This window comes from Maylandia zebra, linkage group LG14 (genome assembly GCF_041146795.1).
Source record: "Maylandia zebra isolate NMK-2024a linkage group LG14, Mzebra_GT3a, whole genome shotgun sequence".
Lineage (NCBI taxonomy): Eukaryota > Metazoa > Chordata > Actinopteri > Cichliformes > Cichlidae > Maylandia > Maylandia zebra.
In genome coordinates, this window is record NC_135180.1 from 110,444 (window position 1) to 126,141 (window position 15,698).

At 38.8% G+C, this 15,698-nt stretch overlaps 1 protein-coding gene across 1 annotated transcript; it reads right to left on the reverse strand.

Annotated features, from left to right (window-relative positions):
* Window positions 1–6,438: 6,438 nt before the first annotated feature.
* Window positions 6,439–8,619, reverse strand: LOC143421996 (uncharacterized). Its single transcript, XM_076892063.1, has 2 exons — window positions 8,127–8,619; window positions 6,439–7,243 (listed from the first exon to the last, which is right to left on the reverse strand). Exons 1-2 carry the CDS (start codon window positions 8,309–8,311, stop codon window positions 6,973–6,975), a joined length of 456 nt encoding a protein of 151 aa, XP_076748178.1. The 5' UTR covers window positions 8,312–8,619; the 3' UTR covers window positions 6,439–6,972.
* Window positions 8,620–15,698: the final 7,079 nt, after the last annotated feature.

The following is a 15,698-nucleotide window of genomic DNA, read 5'->3' on the forward strand; positions in this document are numbered from 1 at the left end:
TTATGGATTTAAGAATCAAAGGACCAAGTTGGTGGTAAGATTCTAAATATATGTGACGTCATCAGTGTTGGTCAAGTTACTTGAAAAAAGTAATCAGTAACTAATTACTGATTACTTGACCAAAAAAGTAATCCCGTTACTTTACTGATTACTTATTCCATCCATCCATTCGCTTCCGCTTATCCTTTTCAGGGTCGCGGGGGGCGCTGGAGCCTATCCCAGCTGTCATAGGGCGAGAGGCGGGGTACACCCTGGACAGGTCGCCAGTCTGTTATTAAATTATTTTATGTTGCATAATGACAACATGTTGCCCCTATACATTTAAGGACAAAGTTCAATGACCGCCACCTGCTGGATGGTGAGTGCAGAGGGGCGTGTAATTGTTGAGCTGGACAAAGAGAACACCTGTGCTGATGCAATGTCAGTCTTCTTTGGTTCATTCTATGTATTGAACCTGGAATACCAGGAGTCAGCAGGTGCAAGGTTTTTTGTAAGGATAAACCCTGAAGAGGGAACAAAATGTACCTCCAAGGTTGGGACAAGCAGGAAGACTGGGACCACTGTGAAGCGAAAGGTTGTTCACATTAACCCTCATGTCACAACTTTCCTCCAGTGGCTTACTGAATTTGAGTGGAGAACTTCAAATTAGGGAAATTAGTAAATTTCTTGTATAATTTAAGTGACCAATGTGTTGTTACCCATGTCTCCACAGATGATCCATGGCCCATGCTTTCTGGACATTTACACAAGACGAGCAACAATGAAGACAAGCTCTCTCGCCATCTTGCAAGACGCTGTCTCTGTCCAATAGTTTTTTTTGAGTGCAACAGTTTTGATTTTTTTTCCTTCTTTTACCCATCCATCCATCCATTTGCTTCCGCTTATCCTTTTTCAGGGTCGCGGGGGGCGCTGGAGCCTATCCCAGCTGTCATAGGGCGAGAGGCGGGGTACACCCTGGACAGGTCGCCAGTCTGTCGCAGGGCCAACACACAGGGACAGACAACCATTCACACTCACATTCACTCGCACATTCACACCTAGTGGCAATTTGGATTTTCCAATTAACCTATCCCCACAAGCTGCATGTCTTTGGACGGTGGGAGGAAGCCGGAGTACCCGGAGAGAACCCACGCAAACACGGGGAGAACATGCAAACTCCACACAGAAAGACCCCGGCCTGATGGTGGAATTGAACTCAGGACCTTCTTGCTGTGCGGCAACAGTGCTAACCTTCTTTTACCCGTTTGTTAAAAATTATTTCAGCTACTTACACTTTAATTGTCACATGTATTGGCTCACCCTACAAATCAATGAACTCAGTCCACAAAGCAAGATCAGGGTTCAGTGCAGGTCAGTCAAGTTCCTTCACACCACACACGCTCATCCATGTCCTTGTGGACCCTGTTTTGTGCAATGATTTGGTCGTGTGAGCCAGTATTTTGGACAAAGTGTATATAAAGGCAGAAGTGTGGGGCTTGATATTATATCCATTACAATTCAGTTTGTTTGTATGGTGCCAACAAAATGAATGCCAAGGCACTTCACATTGTAGGTTTGAGACCCTACAAAATATAAGTAAGGAAACCCAACACTTGAGCATGTGTTGTCTGCCATGATATGGATATGACATAATATCGTTATTGTTTGTACAACCATCTGAGAAAATAATGGATTACATGGTTTAGTAAAAACAAGTGCTTCCTCAATGAAAATATGTTTTCAGTTCTTTTCAGTTTTTGATTTTGGAAATGTGTATTTCAGCAGGGAAAAATCAGAATTGAAATAAAGTGGTGTAAAGCACATGAATTATATTTTGTGTGTGTGTGTGTGTGTGTGTGTGTGTGTGTGTGTGTGTGTGTGTGTCCTTCCATCCATCCATCCAATTTTTTTGGAACCCTCCAGTCTCTTACAGTATGTTACTGTTAACTGAAATTACGGTAAATTACGACCTGTTAAAAGAGTAAATGACCGCCTGTTGGGACACGGTGTCCTCTAGCAGAGATGAATATTTTTGGTACTGATGATGCGTACCAACGGTAAGTTACTGGTTAATATATTGCAGTTCATTACCTTGCAGCGGGCTTACAGTGACATACCGTGAATAAACGGTAGTATACCAATTTATTAATCACAGTATGATGTTACTTTGTTGACGTAATTTACGACATAACGGTATCTCACTGACATAACTGTCGCCAGTGAGATACCGTAAAAAAGGCTACGGTGCGTTACCATAATTTGTCCAAGAGTATTATACCACACCAGCAAAAAACGGTATCATCCTGCAGAAAGGTAAGCTACCGTAACACGGCGTCACGGTATGACGCTGGCAGCAGTGACGCCAGTATGTTACCGTAAAGTGGCGATGAAAAGTCTAACAGTGCAGATTCACGGAGTAATCAGAAAAGTTTAGCATGAATCTGGACATTAGATTTAAGATTTAAGCTTATCAGATATCACTTGTTAGAAGCTCCTTACCGTTTGAAGAAATCTCTTCTCAATCTGCTGTCCTCTTCTGCTTGCATCTTTTTTTTTCATCTAACACTGACGTTATTCCATGTTAATTATTTTTTCTCCGTGAAAAACACAGCAACTCATCTTATCCCGGGGTGCCAGGAAGTCGAGCTGCGGATCTCAGCAGAAAACTTTTCAAACTGATTCCAGGTTGATCCAGGTATACATTTGAAACAGGTTCTCCTCGGTGACGTGACAGTCGGAACGCATCTGCGTAACCATGGTTACAGGGGGACGCTTTGGAGCTCTGCTGCTCAGCAACAAAATATTTCAGATCAATATGTAAATACTAGACAATTCTAAAACCAAGTAAAATAAATATGCTGCATATGTGTATAGTGCGTTCATGTGTGTGTGTGTGCGCTGCGTGGTGACGTAGGCGCGTGCATGTGTGCCCCGGTCACAGCTCCTTTCAGCATGGCCGGAGGTAAGTCACTGCCACTTTGCTCTCAGCTAATTAAAGTTTGTTCAGATCCCAAGCTGCAATGTGAATACAGCCAAACCGCCGCGTTTGTGTTTGTCATTAAGAGACTCATTCGGGATAAGTTTTGTGGAGGGCGGAGTTCACTAATATACGCTTATGAGTTTTAGCCGAGAACGCAGCTAAAATGCTAGCATGCTAAGTTAGCCTGATTGCTAGCGGCTACTCGCGGCAGTCTCTTTTTTTTAACAGCATGCACTCTTTTTTCCTTCGTCAGGAGAGGTGTACTGGCAGTCGCGTGACACACACAGATCAGACACATATTTCTGTGTTGCAGGTATGGAGATGTTCTTATGTTTTGGAGATGCAGTCTTTCATTCATTGTTTTTACAAGTACAGTGTTGTATTGCCTGTTAGATGGCGGTTATTAATATAATTGTACTGAAGTATAATTGTGTGGATGCTTTAAGCATCCACACTATTGAGTTCCTGTTTCTCTTTATTCTTTATTATTATTGTGTGGATGCTTTAAGCATCCACACTATTGAGTTCCTGTTTCTCTTTATTCTTTATTGTGTGGATGCTTAAGCATCCACACTATTGAGTTCCTGTTTCTCTTTATTCTTTATTATTGTGTGGATGCTTAAGCATCCACACTATTGAGTTCCTGTTTCTCTTTATTCTTTATTATTGTGTGGATGCTTTAAGCATCCACACTATTGAGTTCCTGTTTCTCTTTATTGTGTGGATGCCTTAATAGGCATCCACACTATTGAGTTCCTGTTTCTCTTTATTCTTTATTATTCCGGGTGTTTCCGTACACTTTTTGCCGTGGATCTACTTCCACAATTTTTGTGCTATTTTCACCGTTCAAACTCTAAACTGTTCTGCTCTTTCTGCTAATGCCGGCTATGACTTTTGGTGTTTATTACTATTATACTTTTTAAAATATTACACTTTTTTCCTTTAATTTGTCCCATTGAAATGAATGGGAAACTTCCACAATTCTGCTAAAACTTTCTTGTCTTTGAAACTTAACTACTGCCTCATACTTTCACCTAGAAACTTCATTCAAACTTTAAAATGTTCTCAAATGATTTGGCTATTCCTGTATGATTCAGCTTTTTCAGATCTTCTACCGTTTTAATCTTATCCCTCTTTGAGTTTTCAGTTGCAAAATTGTGATTTTTCAGAAAATACATGCGTTGCTATGGTTGCTATGCAATTAACTCAGAGGGGACAGTGAAACTGTTTGAATTTTCTCTTCATGTCCAAACAACTTCTTGCTACTCGCTCAATTTCCACTCAAGCCCCACACATTATACATCAAAACGTAGGTATTTTTGCTGGCTTTCAGAAAATGTCACTATCATTGTTGTGGGACTTATAGATTTTTTGCAAATCTCCTCAGAGTAACACAAAGTCAGAAAACTCTCCATATAAACTCAATGGAGAGTTTGTTCAAAATCACCGCTGGATTTCTCTAATGAGAGGCATTTTCAAATTGTCATATCTCCTTAACGAAGCGAAGTTAAGACATGAGGCTTGTCCCGATATATCTTCAGACACTCCTGATGCTCACAATTCAAGAATTATTTTCTCACCTATTACCGTTCTGAGATGAGTTAGACTTGATTGAGGGGTGGAAATTTGTCCCTCGCTCAGATTTCATCAGATTTCAATCTCTGGAAATGAACCACTTTTTTCTCTCGTCATATCTTTTTGATGGATTTCCACAGAGCCCTGAAAATTTCCATGACTGTTCACCAAAGCCTGCTGTTTCTTACGGTGAAAGAATGATTTTGATGCTCCATATAGATTTAGAGTTACCAAAGGTTGTTTGAGAGCAAGTAAGGCAGTTTTTGCTTCGCCTCTACACAGTTACAGTGTATTACAAGTCATATATCTTTAATAATTTATATTTTATCTCTGAATTATGAAGACCTGAAGATTCCCCCATCTCTTCTGAATAAAACGATGCCTGAATGACCGTTCTAGCCTCTACGGTTAGGAAATTATGGCCATTTGTTCGAGGGGAATCCTGAATGTCAGAAATACACTGAAGAAAACTCACACCTCTCTTTGTGTCTGTGTGTGTAACGGTGTGTTCACACCGAACGCGATGGACGCGAATAGAGCGTCAGGTTTACATGTAAAGTCAATGGAAAGGCGCGATGACGCGCGATTGCGGGTCCCGCGAAAATTCGGAAGCAGATTTGCGTCGCGAAAACGCCAAAACGCGTGAAACGCGCGTCAGTGTAGCGCGTCTGGCGCGTTTGACTCGCGAATAAAACCACGCGCGTGAGTTTTTGTGTTGCATTTTGTGCATACGCGCGTTTCGCGTCTACCGCTCGAGTTGGAAAAATCTGAACTCCAGCGTCAAATCGCGCCGCGACAACCAATCAGGAGCCTGGTGACGTGGCTGTTACCTAGGTCAAAGGGGCAGATCCAGCCAAAGCCTTTCATACTTCAATGGAGGGGAAGGCTAATCAATGCGGTAGCAAACAACTCGGAGCCGTACAACACCAGCTGCTTTCAGTACCGAGACAGCAAAAGGACCGAGCTTGGAGGAAGATATGTGAAGAGATCGGGCAACCTGGTAAGTTCATTCATTTCTCTTTTGAAAGTTTTCACTGACCCGGGGAAGCCGCACAAAAGCTAGCAAGCCACCGCTATTTTCCCACTGACGTACAAATACCGTTCTGCTTTTATGCATGTTGTCATTTAGGAATATATTTTATTGTTTATTAATAAACAGCACACAGTGGTCCCGCTGTTCATCCGTCACTGCTTTGCTTTTTTGCTGATTTTTTATTGCACAGTACAGCATTGCATTCTGCAGCCTGATTGACAAATCTCCTGCGCTTGCCAAATTTATCACGTTTGGTTTTGATAACCATCGCGTCCAATAGAAAAAACAGCACAAAAACACCCATAACTATGAGCCTCATTCGGAAATAGACACCTGCACCGTGAGGGAAAAAGGCGCACGAAAGTGGCGGGCAGATGAAGACAAACCGCGGCATAATAATACTTTTACGTTTTGCAATCTACAAAGGTTTGCACTTTGAGAATCAATTGTGAGAACTGTGACCAGGGGCTAGTTATTCTGAGAACCCCTGCAATAAATGAGGGACCACTGTCTACTCTACGATTATTATATCCAACCTGTTAACATTTAATACTGTATTGATAGAACCAACTGATTCTGCAGCAGAGCATCCCCAGTCCCTGAGCTCCTGCTGCTGCACCCACAGATATGTACAGCAAGCACTGATACCTTTTTAGTCGGTGGGATTCCCTTGTGATCACCTTTACTAAATATCTACAACCAATCTGATTATATCCTGTTATTGGTTTTTTTTTTTTCAATGTTGAAATTAAAATCTAGTAGCAGCCTTCTCATTTCTTTGTGTTTTGTGCTGTTTTACAGGCCCACAGAGGAGGACGGCTCCAAGGCAGATGAGGGACGGGTCCCAGGACGGTCCATCGGCGGTGGAGCTGGCCATCCTGGAGTCCCTGAAGAGGCCACACCAGTCTCCAATGGAGCATTTCCTCCTCAGCCTTGTTCCTGCTCTGGAGAGCAGCTGGTCCTTTTTATTCCTGTCTCTCTGTAAATTCTTATATTTTATATATTTATGTTTAATGTTTTTCTGTTTGAGACTTTTAATATTATTTCAAATAAATGTTTATAATGACTAATGTCTCAGTTCTACTACACAGCAAATGTTGGCACACGACTTGACACATGTAGAATTTATTTCATATTATACTAATGACAAAATATACTGATACAGTGGGATGCAGAAGTTTGGGCAACCTTGTTAATAGACATTATTTTCCTGTATAAATCGTTGGTTGTTACAATAAAAAATGTCAGTTAAATATCATACAGGAGACACACACAGTGATATTTGAGAAGTGAAAAGAAGTTTACTGGATTTACAGAAAGTGTGCAATAATTGTTTAAACAAAATCAAGCAGGTGCATCAATTTGGGCACCACAAAAAAGAAATGAAATGAATATTTAGTGTATATCAATGTGTGTGTCTCCTATATGATATATGGGGTGCCTTTGTCTGGATGTGCTTCCCATCCAGAGCTGCACAGCACAGAGGAAAGTTCCAGCGCTCCTGGAATCCCTCTGTGATGGAGCGCCAGTCTCCAGGTGAAGGCACAGCCATGAAGTCGTCCACTAGACAGTCCCAGATGGACGTCGCTGCCTTGGGGGTGATCTGGCTCACCGTGGACACACCGACTCTGAAACTGAACGCGATGGTCCTGAAGGAGTCCCCGGTGACAAGGAACCTGGACAAAATTGTTCAAAATCAGTATTATGTGTACTGCAGTTACAAAATACATTATTCAAATTCCAAAATACTTTTGTGATGTCAGATTTAAATCACAAAACATGAATCTTACATAAAACCTTTTGTAATTATAAGGATAATTACAAAATGTATATTAGATCATATCTAAAACAGTGTTTTGTTTTAACTTTAACATATCATAATTTGATTGGTAGCAACTTTCACAACTACAGTGAGCCAATCACTCATAATTCCTAAACATGTCAATCAGGTAGGAATGAAGTAAGACATTAATAGAAATAAAGAGTTGTGTGTTGACATGTAGCCCTTTCCTTGCTTAAATCATTAATATTTTTGAAAAATTAATCTGTGATAAGACAGCTTATCAAGATAGAACCATGTAACTAAAGATGAACCAAACTGTTCAGTTTTATCTAACTCTGTTTTAATAAAGGCTGTGACCCCTGCTATAGAGTCTGACAGCTGCAGGGATTATATACAAATATTCAACTATCCCAGAATTAAACCAGGTCTAAATAAAAAGGAGTGAGTATCACTACAAAGGTTAACTCAGTGGTCCTAATGCTACAGTTTGATATCAGCAAACACCGAGCGCATACATTGATGTGACACCACAGCCATGCTATCATTCAAACACTGATAACAGCATAAATCGAATTAAATCGGGACTTGATGAGAGCTTCTGAGTATCACTAGAAATATTATAAAGAGTCGTCTCTGTACCACAGTTTGCTTTCAGTAAACACCGACAGCATTCACTGTTAGCATAGCACATCCATGTTAGCAGTGTATAACTGGATGGATTAGCATATTAGCACAGGTATCAATAAAGGACTACCGTATTAAATAGTTTTACTAACCTCAGGCAGACGGACAGGCGCTCTGCAGGTGGGATTGAGCGTCTGTAGTTGGTGTCTAGGCGGGCAATGCTGGGACCGACGAGGGAAAGCAGGTCCTCAAACTGGCCGACGGTGATAGCGCTGGAATCGGCCGTCATCCAGCCGCAGCTCCTGGAGCAAGTGGTGAAACTCACCAAACTGCTCATGCCTCTGGAGGACCTGATGGACCCAGGTACGGCGAGGACGTCTTTTACGCTGCTGCTCTGCTCTCCACAGTAAATAGAGAAGGGAGACTCTCTCTTCAAGCGCTAGCTCGACAGCTGCCATCTTGCAAAACCAGGTCTGGCACAACTCCCTCCCACATTCCTCCCACATTTCCGGTTCACGCGCGTCAAAATATCATATTTTGACGCGCGATGGATTTTTCTTGGACACGCGTTGAGACGCGAATGTACACGCGTCAAATTAGGGGCGTTTGGGGCGTTTTATTCGCGTCCATCGCGTTCGGTGTGAACACACCGTAAGGGCTGACTACAGCAGGTGCAGCTAATTTAACTGACCTACATATACCAAGCCCAGACTCTCCACAGCTCCTGTTCCCTTTACTGTCTGTGTATGTGTGTCTGTGTATCAATATTTCTCCTATGTTTAGGTATTACTCCTCAATCATAGTATTTCTGCTAAAGCAAAGTACTTCTACTACATCTAAGTACTTTTGCCAAATCATAGTATTTCTGCTAAATCATAGTATTTCTGCCAATTCATAGTATTTTTGCAAAATCATGGTATTTGTGCAAAATCATGGTTTTGGGGCCAAATATTTCTGTTATTTTATAATATATGTGCTGAATATATTATATGTGCCAAATCATAGTATTTATCCCAAATTATAGTATTTATGCCAAATTACAGTATTTCTGCTAAAATGCAGAAATAGTACCTTTTAGCAGGAATTTCTACCAAAAGATAGTACTTCTGCTAAATCAGAGTATTTCTGCTAAACCAGAGTATTCCTGCCAAATCATAGTATTTGTACTGAAACATGGTACTTCTGCCCAATCATAGTATTTATACCCAATCATAGTATTTCTGCTAAATCATAGCATTTGTGCCAAATCATGGTATTTGTGCAAAAACATAGTATGTCTGCAAAACCATAGTATATCTCTTATGTTATAGTATTACTACTAAGGCATAGTATTTCTGCCAAATCATAGTATGTGTGCCAAATCGCAGTATTTATACCAAATCACAGTATTTGTGGTAAAACATAGTATTTCTGCCATATTGTGGTATTTGTGCAAGAACATTGAACTGTTATGTTATAGTATTACTACTAAGTCATAGTATTTCTGCATTGTTATAGTATTTGTACTAAAACGTAGTATCTCTGCCAAGTCATAGAATTACTGCAATTTCATAGTTTTTTTTAGGAAATCTGTTATGTTATAGTATTACTACTAAGTCATAGTATTTCTGCCAAATCATAGTATTTGTGCCAAAGCATCGTATTTGTATGGAGTCATAGTATTTCTTCTAAATCATAGTATTTCAATCAAATCTCAGTAGTTGTTGTTAAAACGCAGTATTATTGCCAAATCATAGTATTTGTACCCAATCATAGTATTTCTGCTAAATCATAGCATTTGTGCCAAATCATGGTATTTGTGCAAAATCATAGTATGTCTGCAAAACCATAGTATATCTTTTATGTCATAGTATTACTACTAAGGCATAGTATTTCTGCCAAATCATAGTATTTGTACTAAATCATAGTACTTGTGCCAAATCATAGTATTTGTTGAACATCATAGTATTGGAACCAAAACATAGTATTTGTCCCAAAGCATCGTATTTGTATGGAGTAATAGTATTTCTTCTAAATCATAGTATTTCAATCAAATCTCAGTAGTTGTGTTAAAATGCAGTATTATTGCCAAATCATAGTATTTGTACCCAATCATAGTATTTTTGCCAAATCGTGGTATTTGTGCCCAAATAATAATTCTGTTATGTTATAGTATTACTACTAAGTTGTAGCATATCTGTTATGTTATAGTGTATCTGCGGAATATAGTAGGTGTGCCAAATCATAGTATTTATACCAAATCACAGTATTTGTGCTAAAACATAGTATTTCTGCCATATTGTGGTATTTGTGCAAGAACATTGAACTGTTATGTTATAGTATTACTACTAAGTCATAGTATTTCTGCGTTGTTATAGTATTTGTGCTAAAACGTAGTATCTCTGCCAAGTCATAGAATTACTGCAATTTAATAGTTTTTTTTAGGAAATCTGTTATGTTATAGTATTACTACTCAGTCATAGTATTTCTGCCAAATCATAGTATTCGTGTGAATTTGTATACTGTAATATCACTGTATTATGTAGTGGCTAAGTAGGGGCTGTTTACTAAGTGCATCAGTGTAAATAGGTCATCTCTTGTGTTGGAGTGCCCTCTTGTGGCGCCTTTTGGGTAGTGCCTTAGTAAACGGGAACCCTGTAAAAAGTGGCATCAGACTGATTTGTAGTGGAGGAATTTGTTACCAGTTTTCTTAATCTTTAATCTGTATGCATGTTGTAATGCATACCCTGTTCTTAATCATAGAAACCACACCATATCACCTCTCCACATCCTCCTACTGTATGCCATACCTCCCTGTACCATCCATCTGACCGCAATAAACTCCACCTGTGGTAATCTAATCCCTGGATGTCAGCCTCTCCTTCTGACCGAGGATAGTTATAGTATTTGAGCCAAATCATAGTATTTGTGCTAAAACATAGTATTTCTTCCAAATCATAGTATTTGTGCCAAAGTATAGTATTTCTTCCAAATCATAGTATAACTGCACAATAAAGGTTCTTGAGCCACATCAGTGTTTGTGCCAAATCTTAGTATTTCTTCTAAATCCTAGTAATTCTGCTCAATGATAGAATTTCTGCTATGCTTTAGTACTTTTTTCCTAGATTGTAGTACTTCTGCTAAGTCAAAGTATTTCATGTAAATCATAGTATTTCTACCAAGTCCCAATGTTTCTGCTAAATCATAAATAATGTTTTAGTACAAATTGTATGATTTGGTGGAACTTTCTGTGTTCCAGCACAAATGCTATGATTTGGCAGGAAAAAAATATTATTTAGTATAAATACTAAGTTTTAGCAGAAATGCTATGTTTAAACTTTAAAAAATTCTGCTATTTCTGCTGATGTGTGTTATGACTTTTGACCATTGAAATGAATGGAACACATTATCAATGTGGTCACTGATTTTGCATGATGGGCTGAGCTGTGCTTTACCTCAGTGAGATAAGCATCCGTTCTCAGACTGGGAGGCCTGGGTTCAAATCCAGCTTATGGCAACATTTCTTTCACTTAACAGTTAAACTTTTTTTAAACTCTTTTCAACACAAATTTCATTTTATTCACCCCTTTTCAGCAAAATTTTCAGTTTTTTTAACCCCTTTTCAGCACAAATCCAAACTTTATCAGCTCTTTTTCAGCAAAAACCTCTTTTCAGCAGAATTCTGCTCATTCAACTCTTTTCAGCAAAATTTTCAGTTTTTTCTGCTGTTTTCAGAAAAAAAACTCTTTTCAGCAGAAATTCTGCTGATGGAACTCTTTTCAGCAGAATTTTCACCCCTTTTTTTTGCCCAAATTCTGCTAGCACAATTGTCAATCTCTCCACCTTTTCTTTGTGAGAAAGTGTTTGGCTCAGTGAGCTAAATAGCTGCCCTTTGATCAGGAGGGCTAGGTTCGAATCCTGCTCAGGGCATCTTTTTTTTTTTTTTTTTGTTTGTTTCAACTTTTTCAGCTTTTTTCAGCAGATATCTTCAGCCGTTAAGGCATCCACACTGCATTTTCGCAGGAAATGCAAATTTTTCTAGTTCTTTATTATTATTCTAGTTGCTTCCGTACACTTTTCGCCGTTAAACTACTTCCACAATTTTCAGCCGATTTTCACCGTTCAAATTTTAAACTATTCTGCTATTTTTGCTAATTCCTGCTACGATTTTTGCTATTTTTAACTATTATACTTTTTAAAATATTAAGCTTTTTTCCTTTAATTTGTCCCATTGAAATGAATGGGAAACTTCTGCAATTCTGCTAAATTTTGCTTGTTTTTGAAACTTAACTACTTCCTCATATTTTCACCTAGAACAACCATTCAAATTTTAAAATGTTCACAAATTATTGGGCTATTCAGGTATGATTCAGCTTTTTCAAATCTTCTACTGTTTTACTTTTATGCCTCTTAAAGTTTTGAGTTGCAAAATTGTGATTTTTCACAAAATACATGCGTTGTTATGGTTGCTATGCTCTTGGCTTCCAGTGTGCCACTGAAGCTTTTGCAGTCTTCTCTTCATGTCCGAACAACTGTTTGCTACTTGCTCAATTTTCACTCAACTTCCACAAATTATACATCAAAACGTAGGTATTTTTGCTGGCTTTCAGAAAATGTCACTATCATTGTTGTGGTATTCATAGAACTTTGGCAAATCTCCTCAGACCAACACAATGTCGGAAAACTCTCCATATAAAGTCAATGGAGAGTTTGTTCAAAATCACGGCTGGATTTCTGTAATGAGAGGCATATTCGAATCGTCATATCTCCTTAACGAAGCAAAATTAAGACATGAGGCTTGTCCCCGAATATCTTCAGACACCCCTGACGCTCACAATTCAAGAATTTCTTTGTCACCTATTACCGTTCTGAAATGAGTTGGACTTGTTTGAGGGTAGGAAATTCGTCCTTCGCTCAGATTTCTTCAGATTTCAAACTGTGGAAATGAACCACTTTTTTCTCTCGTCATAACTTTTTGTTGGATTTCCACAGAGACCTGAAAATTTCCATGATTGTTCACCAAAGCCTGCTGTCTCTTACGGTGAAAGAATGATATCGATACTCCAAATAGATTTCGAGTTAGAAAGCGTTGTTTGAGGGCAAGTCAAGGCAGTTTTTGCTTCGCTCTACTCAGTTATGGTGCATTACAAGTCAAATATCTTTAATAATTCATATTTTAATGATAAATTGTAAACACTGGAAGATTCCCCCATCTCTTCTGAACAAAACGGTGTAAGAATGACCGCTCTAGCCCCTACGGTTTGGAAATTATGGTCATTTGTTTGAGGGGAGTCCTCACTATGAGAAATAGGCTGCAATAATCCTGTGCCTCTCTGTGCTGCGTGTGTAAAAAGAGGCACATGTTTTGGCGGGAAAAAGTACACAGGCTCTCTGATTGGTGGATTCAAATTCAGCAGCTCCCAGGCTGACCTAGAAACTTACTTCTCTCTCCCTGTGCATTTTTTTGCTGATTTTTTTCATTTAACAAGTATATTTGAGGGACCCTCAGCATGTTCAGCATTTTTTCAGCTGTCCATTTTGCTTTTCCAATTTTTCTGTTTAACTTATTACTATTGTGCTAAATAATACTATTTCTGCTATTTTATAAGATTTGTGCCTAATATAGTATTTCTGCTAAATTACAATATTTCTGCTTTTTATACTATTTGTGCTAAAACATAGTATTTCTACTAAATGTAGTATTTATGCTTAATCATACTATTTCTGCTTTTTATGGGATTTGTGCCTAATATAGTATTTCTGCTTTTTATAGGATTTTTGCTCAAACATAGTATTTCTACTAAATGTAGTGTTTATGCTTAATCATCCTATTTCTGCTTTTTATAGGATTTGTGCTTAATATAGTATTTCTGCTAAATTATAGTATTTCTGCTTTTTATAGTATTTGTGCTAAAACATAGTATTTCTACTAAATGTAGTATTTATGCTTAATCATAGTATTTCTATATATTTCTGCCAGGTTCCCAGGCAGCCAATCCTCTGTGAGGACTGAGAAATTCAAATTTTCAAATCAGGGCCTGCACGGCTTCCCAGCCAATCATATATGTGTCCTGAGGCATTCAAATTTGCATATTGGGGCCTTCATGGCTTCTAAGCCAGCCAATCATATCTGAGGGCTGAGGAATTCAAATCCACAAATCAGGGCCTGCACGGCTTCCCAGCCAGCCAATCATATATGTGGTCTCAGGCATTCATATTTGCATATTGGGGAATTCGTGGCTTCTAAGTCAACAAGTCATCCATGTCATATATCTCTAAAAATTCACATTTTAATGATAAATTGTTAACACTGGAAGATTCCCCCATCTCTTCTGAACAAAACAGTGTAAGAATGACCGCTCTAGCCCCTACGGTTAGGAAATTATGGTCATTTGTTTGAGGGGAGTCCTCACTATGAGAAATAGGCTGCAATAATCCTGTGCCTCTCTGTGCTGCTGCGTGTGTAAAAAGATGCACCTGTTTTGGCGGGAAAACGTAAACAGCCACTCTGATTGGTGGATTTAAATTCGGCAGCTCTCTCCCTCTGTGTGTGTGTGTGTGTGTGTGTGTGTGTGTGTGTGTGTGTGTGTGTGTGTGTGTGTGTGTGTGTGTTTAGTGGGAGAGAGAGGACCCTGCCCTTATTTGGCAGCATGTCATTGTAGGATTTAAATTGAATATAGTTAGACTGGTTGACTGGATTAGAGCCTGTGTTTGTGTGTCCCTCTGTGCATTTGTGTTTCAATAAGTTATTACTATTCTGCTAAATCATAGTATTTCTGGTACTTTTCGGTACTTGTGCTAAATACAGTATTTCTGCTAAATCATACTATTTCTGCTTTTCATAGGATTTATGCCTAATATAGTATTTCTGCTAAATTATAGTATTTCTGCTTTTTATAGGATTTGTGCCTAACATAGTATTTCTGCTAAATTATAGTATTTCTGCTTTTTATAGGATTTGTGCTTAACATAGTATTTCTGCTAAATTATAGTATTTCTGCTTTTTATACTGTTTGTTCTAAATTATAGTATTTCTGCTTTTTATAGGATTTGTGCTTAATATAGTATTTCTGCTAAATTATAGTTTTTCTTCTTTTTATAATATTTGTGCTAAAACATAGTATTTCTACTAAATGTAGTATTTATGCTTAATAATAGTATTTCTATATATTTCTGCCAGGTCCCCAGGCAGCCAATCCTCTGTGAGGACTGAGACATTCAAATTTTCAAATCAGGGCCTGCACAGTTTCCCAGCCAATCAAATAAGTGTCCTGAGGCATTCAAATTTGCATATTGGGGCCTTCGTGGCTTCTAAGCCAGCCAATCATATCTGAGGGCTGAGGAATTCAAATCCACAAATCAGGGCCTGCACGGCTTCCCAGCCAGCCAATCACATATGTGGTCTCAGGCATTCAAATTTGCATATTGGGGAATTCGTGGCTTCTAAGTCAACAAGTCATCCATGTCATATATCTCTAAAAATTCATATTTTAATATTAAATTGTCAACACTTGAAGATTCCCCCATCTCTTCTGAACAAAACGGTGTAAGAATGACCGTTCTAGCCCCTACGGTTAGGAAATTACGGTCATTTGTTTGAGGGGAGTCGTCACTATGAGAAATAGACTGCAAAAATCCTGTGTCTCTCTGTGCTGCTGCGTGTGTAAACAGATGCACCTGTTTTGGTGGGGAAAAGTGCACAGCCTCTCTGATTGGTGGATTCAAATTCACCAGCTCCCAGGCTG

Excerpts from the sequence above, each read along its gene's own strand:
- LOC143421996 (XM_076892063.1), bottom strand. The coding sequence starts at position 8,311 with ATGAGCAGTTTGGTGAGTTTCACCACTTGCTCCAGGAGCTGCGGCTGG. Across the intron at positions 7,244-8,126 it reads CGCCTGTCCGTCTGCCTGAG|GTTCCTTGTCACCGGGGACT; the intron begins GTTAGTAAAACT and ends AATTTTGTCCAG.